This window comes from Haemorhous mexicanus, chromosome 3 (assembly GCF_027477595.1).
Source record: "Haemorhous mexicanus isolate bHaeMex1 chromosome 3, bHaeMex1.pri, whole genome shotgun sequence".
Lineage (NCBI taxonomy): Eukaryota > Metazoa > Chordata > Aves > Passeriformes > Fringillidae > Haemorhous > Haemorhous mexicanus.
In genome coordinates, this window is record NC_082343.1 from 65,050,078 (window position 1) to 65,077,553 (window position 27,476).

The 27,476-nt window shown below is 41.7% G+C and overlaps 2 protein-coding genes across 3 annotated transcripts in view; one reads left to right on the forward strand and one right to left on the reverse strand.

Annotated features, from left to right (window-relative positions):
- Positions 1-12,957: 12,957 nt before the first annotated feature.
- On the forward strand, positions 12,958-22,391 carry HDDC2 (HD domain containing 2). Its single transcript, XM_059842175.1, has 6 exons — positions 12,958-13,288; positions 13,879-14,000; positions 14,890-14,992; positions 17,207-17,275; positions 20,927-21,065; positions 22,253-22,391. Exons 1-6 carry the CDS (start codon positions 13,079-13,081, stop codon positions 22,345-22,347), a joined length of 738 nt encoding a protein of 245 aa, XP_059698158.1. The 5' UTR covers positions 12,958-13,078; the 3' UTR covers positions 22,348-22,391.
- A 2,728-nt stretch (positions 22,392-25,119) lies between these two features.
- TPD52L1 (TPD52 like 1) overlaps positions 25,120-27,476 on the reverse strand; it is a 49,422-nt gene continuing 47,065 nt past the window's right edge. For both annotated transcript variants that reach the window (XM_059842177.1, XM_059842176.1), the window contains one exon: positions 25,120-26,026. In XM_059842177.1, coding sequence (XP_059698160.1) covers positions 25,895-26,026 — 132 coding nt within the window. In that variant the 3' untranslated portion in view covers positions 25,120-25,894. The remainder of the gene's footprint in view (positions 26,027-27,476) is intronic.

Below are 27,476 nucleotides of genomic sequence, written 5' to 3' on the forward strand. Positions count from 1 at the left end.
ATAATCCAAGTCAGAATTTTCCCAGCAAGGTAATATGTTCCATACTTGCTCTGCCTCTGAGAAATTATGCATCAAAGTTGCATTGGCTCTGGCGGAATGCTGTAAAGATTTCCGAATACATTGGTGGAAACAGAGGACTGCTGTGCTCAAGAGGTAGGTCCCACTTTGGAGCAAAAGAAGTGCAAGGCATTTTGCTTTTCTTAAAGCAGCTCTGAAGACAGAAATCCCACATGGTGGAAAGGCAGCTGTCTGCCAAAGGGAAGTGCTGTGCTTTGGACAGGCGGGCAGCACAGCACGGGGTCATGCCATCTGGCCCCTGCTAGGGCTGGAGCTGTACTCTAGCTGAACTCTACCAAATTAGCTGTACATGATGCTGCATTCCCTCCTTTCTCAGAGGATCAAAGTAGCTGGATCCAGTCCCAGCTTTCTGCAGATAAGCAGGTCACAGGACTAGTTTGCACCTCTATGCTACTTGTAATACACCATGTTACAGATTCCTCTGGATTTCCTAGTTTGTGCCCATATACACTACATACTACTGGTCACATTTTTTTCCCTTTAGTCCTGAGCTAATCTAGGGACCTGGGATAATTCTAGAGCCTCTTCCCAGTACAGCCCTCTGGCAGTCCTACATCTGGTTATAAACAACTACCCTTGTTCTTGCCCAAATGTTTTTTATGTTTTCTTGTTTTACCTAAAATTTTCATTCTTTCTTTCAAAAGGCTTCTCCCACCAGGAGAAGCAGTGTGAGGGCAGGCACAACAGCTCAGCAGCCTGGCTTGGACTAAACCCTGGCTGAATGGTGGAGACAGAAAGGGAGAAAGACAAGACTGTCTGGTTTGGTAAGCCATGAGGCATCCCTCATGCCTAAGAAAAATGCATGCAAAGAAGAGGGGGGAGGGGAGAGATAGCAGTAACTGGAAATCCATTTCACTTGTATAAAAGTGCTAATTAGTTGTTTATCTGCAGCCACACTGCTGGATTCACAAAGGCACACACAAGTTACAGCGATTAATTACCAGCAGGGCCTGGAGGATTGTCTCCATAATTTAAACTTGTCATCAAGCAACAGCCATGGGTGATGCAAACGCAAACAGCAGAACATATATATAAATATATATAGAGAGATTTATATATATATATATATTCTTTAAAAAGATAATGTGGTTTTGTTTCATAGGACTGGATGATAAATTCATTGTCATTTTAACCATTGCTGTTGTTTAAACAACAGATACTTGTCCAATATGCAAGTAATTTTTTTTAACCTCTGTAGCTTATCTGTCAGTAGAAGGAGACACAGGTTGAAACTATGCAATAATTTATGTCAAATTTGAAAAGAGTTTTGGATGAAGAAATAGAACTAAAATGAAGAAAAAATATTTTGAGAAATATTTATTTAAATTTTGAATGATAGTTTGTGACCTGGTATTCCTACTTTAATTTAAGAAATAAAAAAAAAAATGACTGATTTGTCCAGATTACTCTGTTGATTTGAAGATAAGTAGTTTTACCCCATTCTCACACTCAGTATAACAAGCAGTTGATAGCACATGATTGCCTTGTCCATCCTCCCCTGAACATAAAAAGGTTTTAAGGACTGAACGAGGGAGAAATTTAAACAGAGGCATCCTATGAGGAAATAAAAATACATGGAAGTGCATTGGATAAAGAATTTACTTATTTATCAAAATACTTTGGATAAAACATTTAAATATTTTTATGTCAGTTGTCAAAAATACATTATGATAATAGAACAGCACTGAATTAAACTCACACAACTCCAGTGGGATTGGAAGAATCCCAAAGATTTTGGCATGGGATCATTTTTTACAACATGTTTCTGAGAAGATCTGATCCTGGAGCAGTAAATATAATTCCCTGAATAAAAATGTTTTTCATAATTATTTTGGTAGGCTATTTTTGACACATTTGCTTATTTGCAAATGATTTCCAATGAGTGTATGCTAAAAGCGACACACTTGTATTTTCTTGTTGTGAAAAGTTCAAGTAATGAAAATATTTAGAATTAAAAATTACCCATGACATCTTTAGCAGAATATTTTTTGTTTAGGAAGCTGTTTAAGAGAAGCTTAGAGTGTTGTCCAGCCTGCATCTCAGCTGTGTTCCTCACAGACAGTGTCACTGTGGCATTTTCTGTGCTCTGCTGGGTGGCCACAAAACACCTGCAAACAAGATTTTTTTCTTCCAATTGCTCATTAAAACTCCCATTTCCATGTTTTGTAGGTCACAAAAGATTTCCTTTTTTTTTTTTTTCCTCCAGGGATACTGCAGCCAAGAAGCCAACAGAAAGGTTTACTGAAATGTTTAAATGCAGAAAAGAGAAAAAAAAACACCCCAGCAGAATAAAGTTCAAGCCGACGCCAACAAACTGTATTTGGTACAGTTCAGCCTGTTGCTCACAGCTGCTTTCAGAGGTGAACAAAAAATTTTGCTGGGTCCAAGGACTCCCTGCTCAGGAATGGGCTCCCCGCTGGGCCGATGTGTAGCGCTGCGCGAGCGCTTCACTGCTGGCAAGTGAAATAGGGGATTGGGTGGCAGCTGCTCGCTGTTGGTCTTCCCTTTTAATGTGCGTGTGGTAAGTCACAAATTCAAAGCAAAAAGTTGCACAAAATGGAGCTGTAACTTTATATCTAAATCTGTAATTGAGCATCTTGGCCATCAGCCACAAAACGTCCGATTAATCTGTCTAAAAAAAAAGAGCTCATATTTCAAAAATGAGAAGTTAAAATCCAAGACCAGCCCTTAATTACCAAGCAATGACCACAAAAAACCTCACAAATCCCAAATTCAATTACCTGAAATATTATTACTTAATAGTTCTTTAGTCTTCTAATTTGGACATTAAAACATTCCTTAGTAAGAACAGGGAAGGGCGAGACCAACACTTTTTCCTCTGCCAACAAACCGAGTCTTGCAGCTTTTGTTGAGCAAAACACTTTTTTATTTCAGATTAATATCTACTTAGACTACTTAACCTTATAACATTGCTGCCAGGAGCTAACTTATGAAGGAACAGGAAATTGAAAAAAAAAAAATTGAAAAGAAAAAAAATTGAAGAAAAAAAGAAAAAACTGAAATAAAAAACAAATCAAACAATTATTCAGTCATGGAAAATAAGCTTTGTGGCTTTGTGAGAAAGGAAGAATTTTTCTTTCACCTTTCTGCACATGCTTATTATTTTAAAAATTTATACCAAAATGTCCACCAGAGAAAGTCAAGTAACAGTGATGAATAACGAACACATTCCAGTGTAAAAAAAAAAAAAAGAAATCCAAAATATTTATGAAAAATGCTTACCATTAGTAGAATCACGATCCATATCAGAAAAGATAAAAACCTTTAAGATATGAACAAGCGCTGAGGAAAAAGTGATGACTAAGTTAACAGAGCCAAATTTCAGTCAACCAAGTAGAAGACACCCTTTCTACCAGTTTAGACAACCAGTTCTCTCCAGCTCAAAAGCCATCTGCACGTCTTTAAGTTGTCATACTTGGTTTGAATAAAATGCTCACATAGAAAAAGAAAATACAGAACTTTGAGCGATCAAGAATCTTACTAACAAGCTGTGTAAAAATCAAACATTTTAACAAAAAAAACCCAAAACAAAATAAAACAAAACAAAAAAAACCAGCCAGACAAAGAAGCCAGCAGACAAACATTTTATTGGGGTAGCTTTTGTTGTGAATCAGGAATTGCTCAGTTTACAAGTCTACAAGTTACTGGTTTACAAAGGGCAGCCAGATACCTTATCCAAGACAATCACAAATTTCGCCCCCACAATTGTATAATGCACTTCTTTTGTGTCACTAATTTGAATGACCCACTGAAGAATCAAAAAGTAGGGAGTATTTTTCATGTGGAATCATCATTCCAGCATTGCTGTCATCCTTCTAATGTCGCTGCACCGACCTGTCAGCACACTGGAACACTTTTGCACAGCAGCTTGTCAGGGTGCCCTGCACAGGGGTATTGCAACTTAGAGGTCTTGAAATGCTTTCTTCAGTCTTCATATGTGTGCTGTGCTACTCTGACACTCAGAGAGCTCTCTGGCAGGGATCTCGCTCCTCTGCTTGTAAAAACATTCGGTAATTTTACTCTTAGCAAAACAATTAAAAACTAAATACTCAATTCTCACCAAGCAGATATGCAACTCCACCTAGGAAGGCATGTATGGATGATGTCTGCCAAAGCACTTGGCCAAAAAGCCAAACTGAGATACCCACTTCATTAAAAAAGTGTGTTTTCTGTTTAGATATGTCCACACAACCCACAAACTGATTAAAAATTTGCATTTAAACATAAAATATATTCAAGATCAAGTGTCCAAATGAAGTTTTTCTGCAAAAACAAAAACAAAACCAAAACCAACTCAAGAACCAAAATCAAATCAAAAACGGAACAAAAAAAAAATGTTCTAGATATTTGACACATCTAAAGAAACATGACTAAAAGGCAGGTAAATTAAAATCAGTGTTTTTCAGCACAGAAGAAATTCAGGTTGATATTGCTGTATTACATTTCCCATATGAAAACCACAGGATATGAAAAGCTGTGGTACCTCAGAAGACGATTTGGAATACTGAAAAATCCGTCAGAACCTCAATGGCATATGGCTGCAGGCTTTAGCTTTAAAAATTTTTGGGGTTTTATGATCCACTTTCAAAGAAACAGTAAAGTTGTGGGTGTAAAGAATCGCTTAATAAAATCCTTGTGTAAATTTTTACATATAAGTAAAGATTGTGGAGTCAGCAAAGCAAAACCTGGAAATGTTAACATCTTTTTAATTCTCATGTTAGTGTGTCTTTTTTTTTTTTTTTTTTTTTTTCCACTTGAACAGCTGCTGATGGGGAGTTCCTCTCCTTTTAAGGCTGGCACAAAGGGATGATATTTTGTCACTGAAGATGACAAATAGATGTTCCAGAGTCTTCCCCCTTGGAGACAGTCAAAAGCTGTATGGACACGGTCCTGGATCACCTGTCCTCGCTGACCTGGCTTGGGCAGGGCGGTTGGACCAGGTGATCTGCAGACATCCCTTCCAACCTCAACCATTCTGTCATTCTGTGATCTTCACTAAAAAGAATGATTTGTGATGTTGCAAGAATGTACTATTAATCACTTACAAATGAATGCTGTGAATGTGATGTAAAATAAAAAAGGAAGCTAAGTATTTTTAACAAGGGAAAAAACTCTCAAAGAGGTAGTTGTAATTGTTTATATAATATTTACTTATTAAATTTTGATTTCCTTTGAAAATGTCTTCCAGCTGAACGCCTGAATGTACTTTAAATGTTGTAAGACTGAAGAATTCTCTTGCCTGAGTTCTCTAAGTCTTTATTTGATGATGAGCAGACAAAACAAAAGATGGCAGCTTACATCTTTAAACATTGCATTTAAGTGATGGTTCATCACAGCATCCATGATCTCACATGTAATGGTAACAAAACTGCCTTTGCCCACCCCTACTCTGCTCTGTGTGTTTAACGAGGAAGAACTCAACAACACAAGGATGTAAACTCATATTCAGAAAGTTGCTATCTCAGTCATCAGTGGGGCCTTTCCTTTTCCCTGGCTAGTGAATCTGTGTAAGATCCCAAATCACAGCATTGGTTTTTCAGTGCATGCCATTTTTTCTGCTTTCTCAGGAACGCTCACTCACTCCTGGCTCCTCTAGTTCCATTTCATTCTTTGTACTGGCAAAGAGTATAAAACAGGGACAAGTGGCTGGACTTCGAGAGTGTGATCATTCTCACTAAATTTACTGCACACTGTATATATTCCATCCCTCTGTTTCTTCCTTGCCCATCTCTTGGCCAGAAGGAACTCTCCAAAAGCCCCAGAGTGACTCCCCACAGCTTGCATGCAATGGAAACCAGTCATCCTCCCACTGGTGGTTGAGCACAGTCATTCCCAGCAAACTGTGCCTGTAAGAAAAAGGGTTGCTGATACAAATTTGAGGTGTGACAAAAGTCACATCTGGGTTAAGGAATGTTGGATGGTTGTAAACAAAAGGTTAACTTTTCCTACCTCTTGGAAACTGTAGTGTTTTATTCAACACCCCCTTCATAGTGACCCATAGTTTGCAACTATATTTGGCAAAAGCTTACCTTCCACAGCCTGAATGTGGAAGAGATTTGCTTTTCTATCATTTTCTATCTATTGTGGGATCAAACAGTAGCAACCACCTGCTGTAACTATGATGTGAAATGAGGAATTTGCTTTTCAATTAAAAAGTACAGCATACAGCTTGCTTCGGGATAGAGGAAAATCAACATAGCAGGAAATCCCCATGTTGACACACTCAGGTTGGTGCCACTGTTCTGACCTAATCAGGAAAGGAAATTACTTACAACAGCCCTACAAGCAGGGGTCAGCAGCCTCTGTGAAGCCACAGCCAGGGGTGTTCAAGGCTTGGGCTCAGTTCTCATGGTGACATTTAGTCACATCTATAGCACCTTCTCAGACTGCCACTTGGTTAGAAATAATAGAGCCAGAGATCAAATTAGATGAAAAAGGATACAGTGGAAGCCAAGAAAGGCTGGCTTCCTCCTTCCTGCTAAACTGCTGATGACAAACTGCTTTATTCCCTCATGGGTTTCTGTTCTTCCCAAAAAATCATGCACTCTTATTCCCCTTTGTAGATCTCTTATGCGTTGCCTTCTACAAGTGCTTCACGATCCACTGATCCACCTTCTGATTACAGCTGTGCTTTGCCACAAAAGAAACTGCTGATAATCCCAGGAGAGCTTGTGGGGCAAAGACAGAACTACAGGTGGGCAGCATTGCATTCACAGATGATTTTGGGACAGTGGGTCTGAGTGGTGGGATGCAAGTATTCCCTTCAGCCCTATTTGAGGTGGAGGGTAAAGACATAAACACTTCAGCCTCATCACAGTGTGCTCTGATCCAGCTCCTGTCTGTGTTAGTGGGGGAGAGGACCTGAGGAGTACTGCAGTGCTCTCTGGCAAGCCTTGCTGAGCCCCATGGTGATGCTAGCTCTTGCTTAGGGTAGGGCAGGATGCCAGAGTCTCAGTGAAACCATATGAAGGTCTTTTCCAACCTAAATGATTCTGTGATTCTATATGGACACAGTAACACACAAACGGAGGTGTATGAGAGAGGAAGCAAGTCAGGCATGGCTTCCCTGTGGTCCATGTCCTTCACAGGCTGGCTCAGAGGCAGAGACAAATTTAAGGAGTGGTATCAGGGAATATGAAAACCCTCAGCTTTTCTGCTGTCAGAGATCATTAGGATTTTACCTACATGCCTTCTCGCAGCAATAGAATCTCAGCGGCATAGTGCCTCAATACACAGTATCAGCCCCAAAACTGATGAGGGCTGGGTGCCCCCTGGGCCACCCAACCCCCTCACAGCTACATCAAAGCTGTGAGTTCTCCCCAGAATTTATCTGTGAGTTTTCTTTAGAGTCTGTCCAGTTGAAAAGTACAGTGGCATTAAATTGTATACGCAATTTTTTTTTTTTTTAAACAAACAAAGCCTCCAAGCCTGACAGGCAAGGGCAGGGATGGGATTAGGCAAACATCCTATACAGACGGTTCCCCTTTCTGCCTGTCAGCTTGTAAGTGCTTTCTCTTCTGGAACTATACAGTACTAACTGAGCCGGAAACAGCTATTTAAAAAGTGATTAGAGTGTGACATTTTTGTTGGACCTAACATCAAGCCATGCACAGCTTAAATGTCAGCAAAGCTATTTACTACAGGGACAGACAGGCCCTAGCATGCTTAAATCTACCCAGTGTCTTAAAAGTGGTTGCTGTCTCCACTCAGTGCACATGAATGACACCGAAGCCAAGATGTGAAGTATAGCGCTCCGTAAGCTGCGATGATTGACTAATATGCTGGGTGGCACAATGCATTCAGCAAGAGGCTTACAGGGAGGAAGGTAAAATAATGGATAATTAAAGTCAATCTCAGGTTAGAAGGCAGAGGCCCATGCAAGAGGTTCCCTTGGATCAGCAAGAGCATGCCTATGGCTGGTGTGTTTTGTTCAGGGGTGTCTGAAAGGCTCAAAGATTTGGACGAAAATAGGAAAGCAGAGGTTTTTTTATTCATGTAGGTGCTGTATTGGTCGCATGAGAGAGGAGGGAGAGCCACCCCCAGCTGTGGCCAGTGACCCTGCCCTAAGAAGACCCCCTGAAGCCCCTCCAGGGGAGCGTGGTGGGCTCAGGGAGTTCTCCCCTGCTCCCCCTCCCTCCGCGGCTGGCAGGGCACAAATCAGGCCGCCCAGCTGCGGCTGCCAGCCCGGGTGACAGAGGGGAAGGGAGGCTCCAGAGCCCTGTCACCAGCCGTCAAAATAATAGCCGAGCAGTGTGCGAGGGGGGCAGGAAGCTAAGGCAGCTAATTACGGGCATCTGTCCCTGTGTGAGAAGCCACAGGAGCGCAGCGGCTCCAGGCCACGCCAGGCTGCACGAGCACGCACAGCCAGAGAGGATGGACAGAGCTGGGCAGTGCCAGGAGCCCCCTCTGGAAGACAGTGCCCTGGTGTGCAACAGATGGAGATATAAGTACCTTCATAGGGCCTTAATGGGACTAGAGGCATATATTTGGACAGGGTTCCAGCACAACCTGCTTCTCAGAGCCTAAAATAACAAACAAATCAGTGTGCCTTTATTTTGAGAAAACGTTGCTCACGGTAATAAGGGAGGGTGGGGGCACCCAAAAGGAAGCACAGTTGTGATAAAACTTCCATTTTGTTCTTTCTTGCATGTCAGGGAAAAAAAATGTACATTATAATTCAGAGTGCCTTTCAGGGTTTATTTTTCTTTACATTGTTACATGCCTGATCACATCTGATTTTGGAAGCTAAGCAGGGCCTGACTTGGCTGACATTTGGGAGATGGCTGAAAAGCAAGAGTCTGAGCAGGATCTGTGGGCTCATTATATGAACGTGCAATGCTTAAAAGCATGACTGGGGGAATAACAAGGATATTCACAGCTTTTCTGTATCTTAAAATACTGCTTTTCTCCATCTCTAACAACTGAAATAACACTATGAGGAAACAGAATATAATGAATATTAAATGAACATTTTTAAAAATAATAAAAATACACTGCTTGTGAATACTGCTTAGTACTTCACAAAAAGCACAGAAAAATCCTTTGAGCAAACTGATCATCAGCTCATTAGAGACAGGAAATAAATTCTTTGATTTCTGTCTACTTGCTGTTTACTAAGTGCTGTTTACTACAGTGGCACTTAGTGGCAGGTGATTGTTAGAATCCCTTCAAAATTAATTTAAGTACAATTAAGTGAAAACAGTATAAGCTTTTTAACAGGAAAGATATCAGAAGTAGCAGAGGATTTTTTTTACATGGGATTTATTCTTGTTCTTGGTGTTTCCAGTGGCAAAAGGCTTAATTATATCATAGAATGGTTCCTTATTCTTGCTTTACTTTAGAAAATTTCAGATGACCAAGGCTGATCTGTTACAATTTTACTTTGAGGCTCACAAGAAAGAGGTATAATTTTAAGGAAAGCTTCTTTGTTTAAACATGTTCCTTAGTTAAAACAAATTCAGTTTAAAAAAAAATAAAAGCTGTAACTAGAATTCCCTCTCTTGCTCTCTTATCAAATGTCATCAGCAGGTACCTCTCAGACTCTGAGTGGGCTCTTTGGGCCAAGGTGAGCTGCTTTTTTTATTTTTGGTTACCTCCTACCCCAGCAAAATTAAGAAGGCAAAACCAACTACCAACATCAGGAATGTGCAATAAAGAAAACGAACATCAAACAGATATTTAAGTATCTGTCTTCCACCTTTAAACGGGAAATAAATATGATATGGCAAAGTGAGGCAAGATTCACATGCTGTGAGCCTCTCCCACATAGTGCCCAAGATGCCCTCATTCAGTTTTCCAATCCTTCTTTGTTATAGCAAAATGTGAGGGATTTCTAAATCCTTATTTGGATGCATCCCCCCACAGCAGAGACAAACCAACAATTACTGAAGCAAGGCAAGTTGTTTTCAGTTTAGCAGGTTTTTCTCTAAGCCAGGCTTGTGGTGTCATTTAAAGTTTGAATGCTTCCATTCTCTGAGAAGACCAGTGGCTTCTCAATAGCAAAAGATCAAATGATGTTAATCAGGCAGTGTGACCTAATCCTCTAATTCAGTTGCCTTTTTACATTATAAATGTTCTGCTCATGTAAGATTGATTTTCTCTTAAATTGACTTTATTTTTTCCCCAAAATGTGCTAGTCTAAAGTGCTACTCTTGGCCCTGCAGATCCATTACACATATAAGATAAAACAACTTTTTTTTCATTTTGAAGGTTTAGATAGGCTAATCCTAAGGGTTCTGATAGAAAAATCTCTAATTAATCACAGCAAGCCTAAGACATTATGCAACAGCAGCAAGAACATTTTTCTTTTGGGTAGGGATGCCACTGGTTAGCTACACTGAACAGGGACAGTTATTGCTGACTACCGGAATGCTGCCATAAGTGTATGTTCTCCTCAGCCCTCTGATATGGAGAGAGATTCTTTACAAGGGCATGGAGTGATGGGACAAGCTGGAACAGCTTTAAACTGAAAGAGACTAAGTTTAGGTTAGTTACTAGGAGGAAATGCTCTCCTGTGAGTGTGACACTGGAACAGGGTGCCCAGAGAAGCTGGGGATATCCCATCCCTGAAAGTGTTCCAGGCCAGAGTGGATGGGGCTTTGAGCAAACTGCTAAAATGGAAGGAGTCCCCACCCATGGCAGTGGGGTGGAAGAAGATGATCTTTAAGGTCTTTTCCAACCCAAGACATTCTGTGATTCTATGAAGTCTCAGCAGGAGATGTCCAGCCCTTGGCACAGATATCAGTGCACGGTGCCTCTCTCAGGTGCCTGTCACCAGCTTTGACACACGGGAGAGTGGGGCTCCCTGGGGACAAGGACACACAGTCCAGCATTGTGAGGTGCATGGCAGAGTGAAGGGAGCCACAGGGCACACATGTACTCTTACCCTAGAGGTTTGCACTTCTGTACCCTTACTGAAGAATTCTTGCAACAGATTTTCACTAGCTAACTCTATATAGTTGCAAAGATTGCCTCAGACAAAGGAAGATATTATAGTCTGGAGAACTAAAATGACCATTGATAGTGTCTGGCAGGTGCTCACCAATCGTTTTGCTATTAGGAAGGGCATCAAGGCTGCTATTCCTTCCTGATGGGTCTGTGATACACAACCATTTTGCCCTGTCCACTGAAATACACAATATTTTCTTCTCTTTTTTTTCTTTTCCTGCCAGATGGTAATGAATGAATCCCATCAATTAATTACTTTTGCTGAAGATACTCAGCCAATATAAGGTTTACGGTGCCCATGCTGGCAGAACACATAAGGGTTTTCAAAACCCGATGTGTTTTCATTGGTGTTACATTATATAAACCATAAATTGTTTATGAACCGCCTTAGGAGTAATTACCGGGTCTGCTCCCAGGCACCTGGCATTTGGGGAGATGATTTTCACATGACTGCATCAAGTGTGCAAAGCAACTCCTCTTCCCCAGCTCTAATTCTTAAAGAAATGGAAGCACAATTTCAGTCAGGCATTGGGCAGCAGCAAATGCGGTTGAAGCAGAAATCTGTGGGCAGAGAGCGCCATCTCCAGCTTATAAATCATAATTACTCTGCGGTAATTCCCAGTTTATTCGAGATTTCTCGTTTGAAATTGCCATCTGTTCTGGCAAAAGATGGTGAAGAAAGCCAGCTGAGACTGATGAAAGATTGAGACTTAAGCCTTAGCACTACCTTAATATCCTGTAGGGAGACTTTGCTAATCCTTGCTGAAATTTCCGAATTACAAAAAAAAGCTGCTTAAAATTATGTGGAGCTGATTTGTTTCTGTTTTCAGGCTACTTATTGAAGAGTAAAATCCTGCCAGAGCTAATATTTGTACTATGCTGAGGCCCTTCAGCCTACTGAGAGACCATGCTTTCAACACTACACATGATGCATCTGAGAGCTACTTGGAAATGCACGTAAATGATACCTGTAAGTACTGTCCAAGAATGACTGGGTGGAAAACCCGTGTCAATAAGCAATATGCAAAAAACCAGCACACAAAGTGCATGCAGAGGAATTATATACATATAAATGCTACAAAATTGACAAATATTACAGAAATTGCACTGAGGCCAATGCCTGTGAGTCCAGCCTCGAGATTATCACTCAAGTGTTCATTCTAAAGGAGGTCCAAAGAGGACATTATGAAACAAATTACTCACATAGAAGGCAGACAGCCTAGACAAAGTATGAAGTTCTTATTATAGATGGTTTCAAGAGCTGTCAAGACAAATCTGCAACAGATGTGTGATTCACTTCAACCAGGAAAGCTGTACTGCAACACCCAAGGCATCTATCATTGTGTACACAGATGTAAAGGTGATGACTTTCCTGGTCCTTATTGTTTCTTATTGTGGGAAAACAGCCTTGAAATGGTCACTAAAATGTTGTCTAGGCTTTATTTATAATTTAGGAGTTTAAATATTTGCACAAACGAAAGTAAAATACTCTGCCATCTGCTGATAGCTGGCAAAACTAACTGCAGATGTTCTTTCCTGAAACAGACTACTACACCACCACATTGAAACCATTATCCGCTATTTCAGTTGGCAAGATAAAAGTAGCAAAGAAATCTAATGTGTTTTGAAAATCCACCAATTGTCAGGTAAGTCACCGTGTTATTTATTTAACTCATAAAATTGAGGGATGTGCTTGCAGCAAGATGCGGGGAGTCCACAGAACAAAGCTCATCAGCAACCCTGATAACTATTCGTTCTTCTCTGAACAAAAAAATGAGTTTGCGCTACACTTTTTTTTTTTTTTTTTTTTTTTTTTTCCCCAGGGTAAAGGTCACCGAGATGCTCAGTTTTGACAGAAGTATGAGCCATTCCTGCCTCGGAGGCTGTCTTTTCCTCTTTCCCTGCTGGCCTCCAGCGGAAGAGAGGAGAGGACACGCCTGCCACCTTCCCTTCCCCTCTCCACAGCGTTCAAGCCCGTGAGCAGCCCGGCTTCTTTTGCAGTCGCAGCCCGTGTCGTTCTTTTTTGTGGTGAATGAACCCCGAGGAGCCAGAGCTTTGGGGACGCGGCTCCCCCGCCGCCACTCTCCACACACGCCTGCGCCCGGGCCCCCCTGCGGACGCGTCCCGGCAGGAGGAGGAGGAGGAGGAGGAGCCGCGGTCGAGGCCGTGCTGCCCGCGGCCGATGGCGGCCGGTGGCGGGGTCGGGCTGCTGCCCTTCCTGCGGCTGCTTGGGCAGCTCAAGGTGGGCGCGGGGCAAGGGCCAGGTGCGGGGGCTGGGGCCAGGTTCCCCCGGCAGTGCCCGGGCTGGCAGCGGGGCCGGGGCTGGCAGAGGGCAGCGGATGGCGGGGGCCGGCGTGAGCCGGGGCTTCCGCCCGCGTTGTGCCGGCGCCGCGGGCCCGGCCGGGCTGCGGCTGCGGCGGGGACTCGTGGGTGCCTCCGTGTCCCGGCCCTTCGCCTGCGGCGGGGACTCGTGGGTGCCTCCGTGTCCCGGCCCTTCGCCTGCGGCGGGGACTCGTGGGTGCCTCCGTGTCCCGGCGGCGGCGCCTGCTGCGGCTGGGCCAGGCTCCTGGCCGGGGACAGCCTTGGGGCGCCCGGCTGGGCCTTGGGGCAGGTGTTCACTGCGAGCATCAGAGCTCTCCGGAGCGTGGAGGCCGTGGTGGGGTGGAATTTCTGCCGGTGTCTCTGAAACGAGGGCCCGCAAAGGCGAGGGGTTTAACCTTTAGAGTGCCATGGTCTGGCGGATACGGTGGTGTCCGCCCAGAGGTTGGACTCGATGATCTCTGCGGCCTTTTCCAGCTTAACTGATTCTGTGATTCTGTGATACGAGCGCAGAGAGTACCGCGGACGGGATGGGTGTACAGGAACGTGGCAAAGCCAGAGAGCGTCTCCGACCATATGTACAGGATGGCGATGATGGCTTTGGTGACTGAAGACAAAAACCTTAACAAGGACAGGTGAGACTCTGCTTATCACGACCATATGTTAATATTGTGGGAGAGCTACAAACAAAATGTTTAAAGAAGCTGTCGTCCCAAGTAAGAGCTTTTAAATCACACTGAAGGAATTTGAAATCCTTTCCCCTCTTCCCTCTGTCCTTTGAACAGGGTCCTGTTTCCCTGGTCATTTGAAAGGGGCTAAAAACTTTATTGCTTAACTGTGAGTGTTGAGGCAAGTCCTTAGTGCAGAGGCTCAAAGCTGGTCTTCTTTCAAGCAGTAAATAAACAGGCTGAAGACCCTTGTTAAAAAACAATGTCAAGCAACAGACAGCCATGTCCGAGCCATAGACTGTATCAGTTTTGACAGGCTGAAGGAGCACCCAGCAGCAGTAAGGATCCACAGAAAGCCTCTAGGATAGCAGAGAAAGCTCTAGCAGCTGACATGAAGGCTGTTTTGACTATTCTGCTGCAGACTGGCATAGCTGCAGAGCTGTGAGTGACAGATTATATACTGAATTTGGGTTTGCTCCAGATTACCTTCTACCTGTTGCAGGAATAATGTGAAGTGTATGTGAATGTTTTAGAGATGTTGTGGTAGTTAATTACCACAACATCTCTAAAAGCCAAGTATGCAAAAGCTAAGTACATTACGTTTGAATATTATGCTCTGGTACACAGTGTATACTTAAATCTACATTTACAAACAGTAGATACTAGAAATCATGTCTAGGTGGAAAATAATTCAATTAACAAAAAAGTGAAAAATCTTATATAAAGTTTAAGAAAGGCTACAACCAATCTTTAGAGTATATGAAGGGGGATAAATTCTGCAGTCTTTTAGCCTTTTGGGTAAGTTTTCAACTTAAAATGCTGAAAAACTAATTATTCTGTCCCTCCTTCTTGTCAGATGCATACGATTAGCTTTGGTTCATGATATGGCTGAATGCATTGTTGGAGATATTGCTCCTGCAGATAATATCCCAAAAGAGGAGAAACACAGGAGAGAAGAGGTATGAACGTAAGGTGTGAAGCCACAGCTACAGGGCATTCTGTGTGTTTTTATGTTCTGGTGGTGGTGAAGGAACACCCCAAGCAATATAACACTGTTGTTGGCATTGGACAAGCCTGCCACAGCCAAGTAGAGTTTTCAGCTCCTTGAGATTTTCATACCTGTAACATTACCAAGTACAAAGTTACGGAAGAATCTTTGAAGTAATCTTCACCTTGGACATTTATTCCTGAACTAGCTGCAGTTTTAGTAAGCCTGAATGAGTCATGTTCAGCCTCCTTACTGAGAGGTGAGGAGCAGGGAGTAGGTGCACTGAATAGGATGCATGACAGTTCATGTCAGATTGTGTGTGTGGTGCCAGATCACGAGGTTGACAGAGACTTGATTTAAACCTTCTGCACAGAACCTCAGATGCAGGTGTCTCTTTTGTTGTTGTTTTGATTCTTGGAGTGCAGCGTGCTTAGAGTCACTTTATTTTTGGCCGTGCACTTATCCAAAGTGCTGGTTTGTTGTTTCTGGTTTGTGGCATTATTTGAAGAAAATGTAAACCATTTCTGTAGCCACAGCTAGAGGGCAATGTCATGCCTCAGAAACTCTTCAGAGGCTTTCTTCATTCAGTGTGAGAACACACAAGGACGTATATTAAAAAAAGAAACACCAAAATTACAGTCAGTAAAGATAGTACTTCAGGAATGCCAAATGCACCTTACATCTTTAATTTCCACTTTCTTAGCAAAGAGCTTACTCCTAGAGTTGGTCATGTTCCCCCAGCCCCTAGTTTTAACCAGATAAGCATAAAACAGGCCCCCTTTTATAGGTGATGAATAATCACTGGAGTGTTTGTTACACTCTTCAAAGAGCTTCAAAACACTGAACAGAAGAAACCTCTTTACTGAATGCCTCTAGAGGTTGTTGTGTCACTGAGGATCAGCCTTCAACTTTGGTCTCATTTGAATTTAGGCAAGGAAAAAGAGATTTTGATGCCTAGGTATGTTTAAGAAGTTTTCTTAAGTATTTGCAGCTCCTTCTGCTCCCATTTCAGTCAGTGAGGACGTTCTGTTGACTTTGTGAGAAGAAGAGTAAAGCATTAAATATTTAGGATGACTCTGAAATACTTTGTTGTAAAAACAGACCATGGGTAGCCACTTCAGGAGGTGGCTTGAGGTGAGTTATCAATACTCTGCTTCCACTGCACAATTCTCCTTTTTTCTGTTTGCTCTACAGCTGACATTGAGCTGGCTCCAGAGTTTGCTGCTTGTGCAGTAACTTTAACCAGTGAGTCTCACCAACACTAAGGCAGCAGAAAATGAACCTGATTAATAAAAGAAGTTTTGGGTGTTTTTGGAGGAGGAAGGGTGTTGTTTGGAGTAGGGGTTTTTGACAGATAAGTCATTTTAGCCACCTGACCTTGAAATCTGGTGAGTTCCAGAGCTGGAAAGAGGTGAGAAGGAATGAGACCTTGATTCTGCTGTGGTGGCAAGCCATTTGGAACCTTATTGTGACACTGTATCCTGTATATGAAGTGGAGAAACAATCATGGCATGAAATCTTTGTCTTGCCTGTGATGTTGGTTGTTCTAGAAGCAGTCCTTCATGTCACTGGGCAGACAATAGAGACGGCACAGAAATGAGACTGATCAACTGGGGAACACAAAGAACGTGCAGAACAGTTTCTGGAGTCACAAGTTCTGCTCTGAGCCTGCTCCAGTGCAGGCTTCCTACAGGGTCACAGCCTCCTCTGAGTATCCCCCTGCTTCAAATCCTCCATGGGCCCCAGGTGGATATCTGCTCCACCATGGACCTCCAGGGGCTGCAGGTGGATCTCTGCTCCTCTGTAGGGCTGCAGGGGCACAGCTGCCTCACCATGATCTTCCTCACGGGCTGCAGGGGAATCTGCTCTGGCATCTAAAGCATCTCTTACTCCTCCTTCACTAACCCTGGTATCTGCTCACTTCTTCCTCTCACTTCTCATTCCTCCTCCTGGGTGAAGTTGCACAGGGCTTTCCCTTCCTCTTAAATATGTTTTCCCAGAGGTGCTACCACCTTGGCCTTGGCCAGAGCTGTAGCCAAACATTGCCATGCCAAAACAATACAGTAATTTGCTGTGTAGTGGATGTTTCTGCTAGCTTGGTAACAACTAGATAATTATTCAGAAAATAAAACTATAAAAATGTTGCTCAGAAAATTGATAAATGGAAATGGCTTCTTTGTTTCAGACAGCTATGCAACAACTGACCCACCTTCTATCAGAGGACCTCAGAAAAGAAATCTATGAACTCTGGGAAGTAAGTTTGCATTCTTTTAATCCTATGTTAAAATTCAGAGTGACCCATTCCCTTCTTCCCATGTACCTGTGAAATTGTGCCATCTCCTAAATGGCACAAGAAATTGAGATTTATTTGCTTAGAAGATAAAGCCTGACAGTATGAATCAAGGTCAATTTTGGATCCTTTTCAAACAGAAAGCCTGGACTTTGATAAAATAACCATCTTCTGCCCCTGGCATCTCAGAGTTCCTGATCAACCTGTCTAGGGCTTGGTTTACAGCTAAAGGAAGGGTTTGTCCTCTACATCCACCCCTCTGGATATAAATCTGATTTTTCATTACTTTGTCACGTTCATTCATGTCTGGCCATATGCAGCTTTTAATACAGGAAAAAAAATAATGGTAGGTGATGGTGCTGTGGGTTTATCTTCTGCTTTTATGCAAGTAATTTCTGTAGCTCTCATTTCTTTCTCATAAAGTCCATTAGACCAACTTATTTAGTAGTAACCTAAAATGATTAAGTAAACTAACGTTTAAACTAAATTGTGACCAAAAAAAATGCACTTTTCTACAAACACCAGAGATTTCTGGTCCTGGGTTCTTTAAAAGTTGTATTAGAAAGTATCTTTTGTGTTTGAAGGTGATTTAACCATTTTTATGCAAACTCACGCTGTTAATTGATAAGATCTTTTATACTTGCAAATGAGGGATGATTAAATTATTTCCAAACAATTCAAGTTTATAATTACTGTGCTTTATCTCCTTGTGACATACAGTCACATGGGGGGAAATTGAATCCACAGCCTCTTGTCCAAGCTTTCTGTGTTTCTTGGAGGATATGACCTGAATATCTTACATTCATATTCTTTTCTACTTAGACTGTATTTAAATTCCAAATATTTGCATCCAATTTCTGCCTTTTGCTACAACACCCTGTTTGTGGTTTTGTTTTAGATTTAGAGTTGTTTTGGTTTTTTTTTTCCTGTTGCAGTTGTGTGGTTGAGCAGGCAGTGGGAATGGGCACTCAGAGCTGTATTTTAAGATAAAGGGGGTAAACCAGCATGATCAGATATAGGAAATAATATGTGTGTATTTTTTTAGGGAGCACTGGTTCGTTCTCCCTTGTGAAACTGTTATAATTGAGGAAAATGAGGTTTTGATAGATAAGGTTAGTTCTGTATAATTGGGTTTTTTCTTTGGTGGTCTCAGTCTTCTCCAGTGACATTGTAAGAGCTGGTTCAGTGTGGAGTTAGTTCTTTAGCATGGTAGCTTTTCATCATTCTCATTAACCATAATATGTGCACACTTTTGATAATTTGGTCTTTGTTTCTACCTTCAGGATTATTTATTGGCACTGTGTCTGCAATTCATTAGCATGAGTGCAACCCACCTGGCAGAGAGGGTACCCTAAAAATCTACTATTCATATGTAGTCCCTCTAGTGTTAAGTGGAACAACTAGTTGCTCTTTAAGAAGAAGAAAAAAAAAGAGATAAAGAAAATAAGACTCTGATAACTTAGTGTGCTGCTCTGCTCTCAGCTAGCCAGAGACATTTCCCTTTAATTTTTTTTTGTGAGTGAAGGTGGTCATGGACCAGAGCTGAACAGTGCTGAGCAGTACAAGATTTCTTGACACTCTTAGCAAGTCCTTCCTGCTCTGCCCTGCCCTTGTCTCTGTCTCTCTACGTTTTTCAGCTTTACAAGGACTGCTGCCTTCAGTGGTCTTGGTGGGTACCTGGCGAGTGTTGTGTAGGGGAGAGGCAGCAGAAGGATGCCTCAGATATATCTTCACTTTGTAACTTAATCCCAAACATGTTTGAAAAAACAGTAAAGTAAATGAGTCAGCATGTTTCAGCTCTGTCCTGCTTTTTTATTCTCAAGTGCAAAAGCATGGGAATGATTTTTAAAAGACAACCTGTGGTGTTGGAAAGACCAGTTAGTGTTTTTCCAAAGTACACTGTTATTTCAGAGTCTTAACCACCTGTGGGGAGGTAACAGTAAGTGTTTGTTTCAGCACTGTGCACAGTTGCACATCTAATAGCTGATGTTTCTTGAGGGCAATGTGAGCTGAGGTGTGAATAACATCAGGTGTATAGCACAGAGGTTGGCAACAGATTGATACTCCCACCTAATTGTTGGAGGTGAAACTGACTTTTACAGGTGAACAGCCCTACTTCTTATTTTCTTGAAGTTCTCCTTTGTAACACTGCCAAGAGTTTGTTGTCTTTGAGGGACCCTCCCCCCCCGCAAAAGAGATTATAAAAAAATGGAGTAGAAATAAATAGATTTAAGAAAATAAGTGGTACTTAAACAAATTAAAAATGAGGCAAAGCTCAGGATAAATAGAGATAAACAAGATAAAAACACTGAAATGAAATTTATTATTAAAATAATGATGAAGATGTAACTGAAAATTCAAAGTACCATTGAAATTTATGTGGAATAATAAACCAATCAATCATGGCCATCGAAATCTGGATTTCGACTTCAAAGGTAAAGTAATAAGGCTAAGAACAGGCTCCTAATAGTATGCAAGACAAGGAAATGACTGTCACACTTACCTGAGCATCAGTGTGCTGGAATTACAAAGCCAGGGTCTTTCCACTGTGAGTGACACATCACACTTGTTATCAAAAGATACAGAAAGGAATGCCAAGTTCTGTGGTCAGTAGGCAAACCTCTTCCTGCACTGATGTTGCTCTTCCCTGTGGAAATGCTGTGATTCACAGGTGCTGTGGATCTGGGAGTTTAGATGGTCCCAGTGTGCACTTAGGTGTGATTAATGCTGGTGGGGATAACAAATAGGGTCAGACCTGCCAGTGGTATCAAGGTAACCTGCAGAGAAGAACACCCCTTTCTGTGGGCTTGGTTTTGGAAGTCAGGAGAGTTAGGAAGACATGCTTGTGAGACATCTCATACAATGCAGTAGATTTGGAAAAGAGAAAATGCAATGCCAAACCTGTCTGCAGCCATCACTGGAAGCAAATGACAGCAAAATTGTTCAAGTTGAGTAGAAATGTGAATCACTCATAAATATATACTGATGATGTTTGTAGAGAGGGAAAATACAGCAGAGAGATTAAAGGACTTAAATTTTGAAGGGGAGGAAACCCCTTAACCACTCCCTATCTCCGAGGAGAGACATAAGGACTTAAGCAGCTCAGACAGATTAGAGCAAAAAGATTAGGCGGGAATGACAGGAGGAATATAAAGAACAACTCCATATAGAAACAGTAAGTGGTGAGAAAAGTGCAAAATAGGTCTTAAAAATAGGTGGTGACAGTGCATAGGCAGACACTGTGGTAATTAATAGCCTTAGCCAGGCCTGAAATGATCTTTCTACATAAAATACAGTTAAATCAAACCTATTGTTTAACTTGTGTGTCATGCAGAGTTGCCTCCATATCATCCCTGATTCAGCCAAAACAATTGGTATATTTAGAGTTAGACTGTGCAAAAGGCTGTATTTTACATCCCACTGCATTTAATATAAAATTGGCACATTTCAAGTGTTTTGCTGACCACTGTGTGTTTGTAAAAACAAAGACATAATTGTACTGAATATTTCTGAATTGGCTTGTACTAATGAAGAAAGTTCTAGATATATAAATAGATTTTGGTGTTTGTTTTCAGAGTAACAAAAATATTTTCTTATAACTGCAAATCTTTTCAGGAATATGAAAACCAGTCTACTGCAGAAGCCAAATTTGTAAAGCAGTTGGATCAGTGTGAGATGATACTGCAAGCATTTGAGTATGAAGAGTTAGAAAAGACACCTGGCAGACTGCAGGATTTTTTTGATTCAACTGCTGGTATGACATTTGGGTATTTTTTTTTTCCTCTTTCATAAATGAAATATATAAATTTCCTTTTTTTTCTTCTGACGGACATTCAGAGCAAGTGAGAACTAGTTATTTTACTCATTACTCAAGTCCCCTAATATTTCTGGGGAAACTTGATGCATTGTGAACATACTTGACATTTATCTGTAGGTATTAAACCTGAATTTAATTTATGACAAATTCCTTTTACATTGCTTTTCACCTTAGAGAGAGGCTGAGCTTTCATTACACTTGCATGTGTGTAAGGATGTCCCTGAAACATCAGTCTTCATAAAGGAGTCTTCAGTGTTCACCCATGCTCTGACAGCAGCTTTTTTGTACTCTGTCAATGTTTCAGGAACCAGTGAGGTAGGGTTTGTTATCCCCAAGTGAGCTGAGTGACCAGCCCAAGGTTCCTGTGAAAGCCACCTCAGTGAAATGATTAAGTTCCAACTGTGTTACTTTTTATTCTATCCACTGCTTTTCATCCTTTGCAAAATACACTGGTAGTTTAAAGCAGAGATAGCTAAAATAATAATCTTTATCATTTTGGCAAGGTAGTTGAACACCAGAGGAGGACTGTAAGTAACTCATCCTGTCCTGGAAAAAAAACTAAAGATAGAAAAACTCTAGGGATAGGAGGACCAGCAGTCACTCAACAGAGTCCCTGACAAGTCCCATTTACACTTTGGTGATTCCCCAGGGAAATAATCATCTCTCTCTGTAAGACTTTGCTTAGCAAAGGAAAAAAAAGGACAACATGAACAAAGCCGGTACTGCTTTATTTTCTAACCATTCGTCTTTGCTCCCCTACCAGAATTCAACAGCTTAAATTGAACTGGTGTGTGAGTAGAGCCTGCAGCATATACCCTAAGTGCACCTGGAACTGGAGTGGTTTCCTGTAGCATGATACATCGTATAGATTATCTTGGTCAGGGTGCCTTTCAGCTCTTAAATGTTTTAATAGAGCACAAAATACAAGTTTTTTATGAAGAAGGCGTGTAGCTACACTTACTCCATTGCTGGATTGAACTGGGAGCATTCACTTTCTTAAAAGAATAATTTGACATTTATTCTAAGCCTAAAGTGGTATTTCTGCTATTATTCCAATTCCAGCCTTTCATACATGGCAAAATGAGAGCAGTTTTCTTTAACCTTCCCTTTCTTTTGTTTTGCAGGGAAGTTTGTTCACCCAGAAATACTCCAGCTTGTATCTCTGATTAACACAGAAAGGAAAAAAAGAATAGCTGCCACACCTCATCCACATTCCTGATGTGTTCCTAAATGCTGTAGCCATAATAAATACTTTGATTTATATTCTGGTCATTATTTTTTCTCCTCTAACATTACTATCTGCTAGCAGAAATTTTTTTCCTATGCATTCACTGCTGAGAATCCCAGGAACACTTAGAGAGGAGCAGGTAATGTAGTTGCCTCCCAGATCAGAGGTTGTGTCAGGGAACAAAGTATATTTGGGGTTTTCCTTCTTTTTAATCAGCCTCTGATTAATGCAGTCTCAGTTACAAATAGATTCTCCACTGGGGAGGTCCGTGTACATCTAAAAATTAGTTGATTGCAATCTAATCTGTTTATGTAATGCACTGTGTGGGGCAGGTGGTCTTGTTCTGTGAATTTCCTAAATATGTATGGATTTAAGTACCTTCAGAATGGGTTAATATCCACTCAGTGCTACACAGAAAGGAGACCAATGAGCATGTGTCTGTAGAAGCTCTTGACTGAGCTTAGAGATGAGATTTCTTTGGAGTGCATTAGCCTTAAGTGATGGTGCATAAAACTCGTAATCTCATTCATTACATTTTCTTGGTATCTTTGTTTCATACAACTTTTCCCCTGTTCATGTGCTGTATCAGGGAATGGTGCCAATATTTCAGTAAGGTCTATATTTCTCACTCTCCCTCACCCCAGACTGGCCGTTTTACAGACTCCTTCACAGGTAATTAATAATCACAGAATACCTGAGGTTGGGAGGGACCTTTGGAGTTCGTGCAATCTAATGCAGAAGCCTTTACATCCAGGTAGAGCTGGCTCTCTTCTCCAGGCTGTGGCACGCTGGTAGCAGTTCTACCATAAATGAGTTTCTGGCAGAAGTAGACACTAATGTAGAAGTACAGAGTAATTGTGAAGTAAAGCTGTAGTGGTGGTAAATGCCATAATGAGGCCAGTGGCTGCACAGCCAAATGCTGAATTGTGTGCAGCTGGAGATGAGGACAATGCCATGATTACCAAGTAAGCAAAATTTGCACTTGTAAAAATTACGTGGTAGAGACTTGGAGTTCTCTATCTTCCACCTCATGTCAAATGAAGCAGCATAAAACTAAATTCAGTTGTCATATCCTTTAAAGGCAGGTAATGTATCTGAACACACATTGTGAGGCACCGTGACTCAGGAAATGCTTTCTTTACACGAACCTCAGGGGCCTGACTGAAGCTCCCCAAGTGTTCTGTGGCTGGTGCCTTTCCTAGAGCACAGAGTGCTGTGCAGAGATGCTGGGAACTTCTTGCCTCTATGGCTGGCACAGTGCTCAAAATCTGCAGAGTGCATTGGTCTGGTTCAGAGGAGATGGGAGGTGCCTGCTCTGCTCAGGAGCCCCCTGGGGCAGCAGTCATGCCCTGTGGCAACCCTGGAAGAACAGGTTGCACTTTGCTGAGCTGATGAGTGGTTCTTGGCAACAGATTGCCATACTGCAGAGGGGGATGGAGTGGGGCCCACTGAGCTTTTGTCTGCATTATTATTCCCCCTAGATGCACACGAATGATAGTGTCCATTAGTTTGCATTGAATGTTGAGCGTGAAAGCTACAGATGCGTGGAAGGGCAGAACTGAGAACATTCTTGACAAACCAGCAAAGTGGCCTCGAAGAGATGTTTGGTAGAAACACATCCAGCACAAATACTACCCTAAGCAAGAACAGTCCATTCAATTCATGCAGCATAGCAGGAGGTTTCCCCATTCTGCAGGGGACCAAGGGGACAGCGTGGAACCCCATGCACAGTAATCACAGAGTGGTTTGAGTTGGAAGGGACCTTAAAGATCACCTAGTTCCAACTCCCTTGCCAGTGGCAGGGACACCTTCCATTAGATTGCTCAGTACTACTGGTAAACAGAATTAAAACATCACAAAGGGTAAAAGAGAGAGAAATTTATTTTTAATAAGAATATCAAGAACTTCATTTACACAAACTATAAGTTGTCAGTTAATATATTCCATTTTAAATAAATTCACAATTATGCACAAAACCACATAAAATAAGCTAGAAAATTGTCACAAGAATACTAGAAAAACAATTAGATTTGCTTTCATGCTAAAAATCACACTAAAGAGGCATGTGATATAAATGTCCATAGTTAGCCTATGTCCAGTAGAACATTACAAAAAGACTTTCAACTTCGTAAAAACTAACAAAAGCCACACAAGAAAAAACAAAAATCACTAAAAGCCACATTTTCTCACAAAATTTTAAGCAGTCTGTAATTCAAACTCACGAACACTGATTTGAAGCTTTTGGCGTATGCTCAAAAAACACATCCATTCTCAAAGTAGCCAGGCTCTTTTCCATCCTGTTTATGGATAACGTTGTGCCCACCTCAGTGTGTGGTGAGCTGAGCAACGCAACATGTGGACTGACATGTGCTCACTACACAGCAAGATAGTGTCACAAATGTGCTGCTCTTTCCTTAGAAAACATGTTAAAAGAATGCAGTTCAGAAAACATGCTGAATCAAAGCTGAGAGACGTCTGGCTCTTGGTGATTGAGCAGAGATAATGCGGTTGGTGGAATTAACATCTTGGAGCGAAGCAGAGCAAAATTTGACACCAGAAGTGAAGTTCTTACTCATCCTGTGCATTGTCAGGTGACAGGGCCTACGCTAGCAGCTCTGAAGGCATGGGCTCTCTAACCTATGGCACATCTGAAGCCAAATGTTTGGTTTGTATTCTTTCACTTAAGGCTGTATCTTGACAGAGGCTCATAAACATACTTTCCCTTGGTTTTGAGGGGAAAATAGGGAGGCAGAAATATTAAGGTTCCCTTCACTCCACTTTATTTTCTAATTAAGTTCACTGCCAAGTCTTACAAAACCAAAGAGAGCAAGCAATGATGCACATTTTGAAACTGAAACCTTTCCAGCCAAAATGACAATCTGAAATCAGCAGCTGTGATAGGTTGTTTCTGTATGAATAACCACGTGTCTCTTCCTGCTCTCCTTAACTCTGCTGCCTAACGGGCGTAGGGCAATGCCAGACTGTACCACTGAAGGAGAAACAGCTTTTTGTGACAGTAAGTGATTTTAATTCTGTTAGGAAATAGATGATGTACAGACACTTCTGAGCAAAGGGCACCTGGTATGGACGGTAGACAGCTGGTGTATGGGCTACTGCTGGCAGCTGAATGCTTTGCACAGCTCTAGGTCCATCTGTCTGATGTGGCACTGAGAGGGAAGCCAGAAACCAACAGATAGAAAAAAGGTAAACCAAAATAAATAAGAAACAGAGACTGGGAGATTGTTAGAGGGAAGTTACATGTAACTGAAAACTATTTAGCCACTTAACACAGAATTTAGTGCGTTACAGCCAATGACTTGCATGTGGTTTTGATGATGTACAAAGTACCTGGTGATAAAATGGCCCATCTAAAATAGAAATAGGGAGAGGAAACATTTCTCCAACACAAGGCCAGGATGGCAATTTTCCAAAGCTGACAAAACCTTGTTGCGCACGTTGTGTGGTGAGGGAGAGCTGAAAATCATTGTCTGGGCAAGTCTCTGAAGAGAGGCATGTGGGGCTCAGGAGGGCGTGCTGTTTAGCACTGAAGCTCTTCTTCACTTTCAGGGAGCCTGGTGCCAGCAAGGGAGCTCTGAGCACTAGCGTGGGCTGTAGAGCTGAGAACTTCTTCAAAACTGCCTCCCGTGTGGCTTGTCCCACCAACCTTGGTCTGAAATAAGGAAAACAGAACAGCAAGATTCTCTGCTCACACTGAAGCAAATCCCATTTCCAATCCACCCCATGGCCAAGGAAAGCAGGGAACTGTTCAGGCAGAGAATGCATAGGGATGGTTCCTTAGAACAACAGCTATAAGTCCAGTCAAATAAAGCAACTTCTTTACTCCGTAATTTCTAAACTAGGCTGCCATCATAAAATCTGACAGTGAAAATCTGACTGTCTCATATGCTTAAAGGAGACAGTCCTTAAGTGGATCCCAGGTAGGATCCTGGACCCTAGCAGTAAACCCAATGTGGTTGTTTACCTGAGTAGCTCACACTGGTTTCACTGCTTTTTTTCCAATTCTATGCAGGCTGGAAAAGAGATGTACTCTAAAATGAACTAGTTCTTTTGCTTCCACATGCCAGCTACAGCAACAGAGCCGCTCACCAAATTCATAAACCACACTGGGATTTTGGACAGCAGAAGGAAGTAGTAACCAAAGGACCTGAATCCCTTCAGGCACTTATATCTGCCTAGATACTGGAATATAAAACTGCCAGTGGCATTTTCATGGGAGAAGGCAGAGAAGAGATACCAAAATACATTAATCAAACATATCCAATGTGCTTGCACATCTACTTCCAGAGTGCTTCAGGTCACTGAATTTATAATAAGTATTAAAAATAAAATTCAGTAAGACTGAATCTTTGAAAAAGAAGTTTCCTAACAAAGATAGAGCTGTATCTAAAGATTTGGAAATGATCAAGACCAAGTGATGAAGAGACAAAGCTGTTGTGACTAGGTTATCTTGGTAAGAGAACATTCTATTGTGGCTTTGCTTGCTGATATGCCCACTCCAAGTTGATTTAAGCCTGAAAATAGGGCAAAACCTTTTACTCCATCCTAGAATTGCAACAGAACTCAAAGACAAGCTGATATTTTTTCAACCTCTCAGCCACTGAATGCTTAGGAAGATTATTTTAATTAAATGAACCTTGTGTTCTAAGTTTCCAAAGGGTTAATCCTATGTAATCCTGTTTCTTTAGCTAGCACAGCAGCTTACCTAGCCTGAAAGTTCAATAAAACATTTAATTCATCAGAGTTCAGACTTTCAGAAAAGTTGAGAAGAATGAGGCACCCTGGTCCTGTTTGATTTCCAGGGGAAAATGAAGTAGTATACTCTCCCAAGAAAGCTGCAACCCAAAGTCCAGACTCCAAGAGAAAATAAAATCTAATTTGAAATTTGACTTCTAAATGTTATGAAACCTGAACATCAGTTTTGGCAAACTGCAGAACACTGTAGGATCACTGAAGATTTGTAGCTGATACAGGGATTGGAAAGATTATAACACTACTGCTGTTCTTTTTTCAGGGGCCTCTCTCTGGGTAGTTCTTCACTTTTTGAGACCACAACAAAACCCTAGAATTGAAGGGTAACTCCATGATTTCTCCCCCATCCC

Excerpts from the sequence above, each read along its gene's own strand:
- HDDC2 (XM_059842175.1), top strand. The coding sequence starts at position 13,079 with ATGAACCCCGAGGAGCCAGAGCTTTGGGGACGCGGCTCCCCCGCCGCC. Across the intron at positions 14,993-17,206 it reads AGAAACACAGGAGAGAAGAG|ACAGCTATGCAACAACTGAC; the intron begins GTATGAACGTAA and ends TCTTTGTTTCAG. Across the intron at positions 21,066-22,252 it reads TTTTTTTGATTCAACTGCTG|GGAAGTTTGTTCACCCAGAA; the intron begins GTATGACATTTG and ends TTTGTTTTGCAG.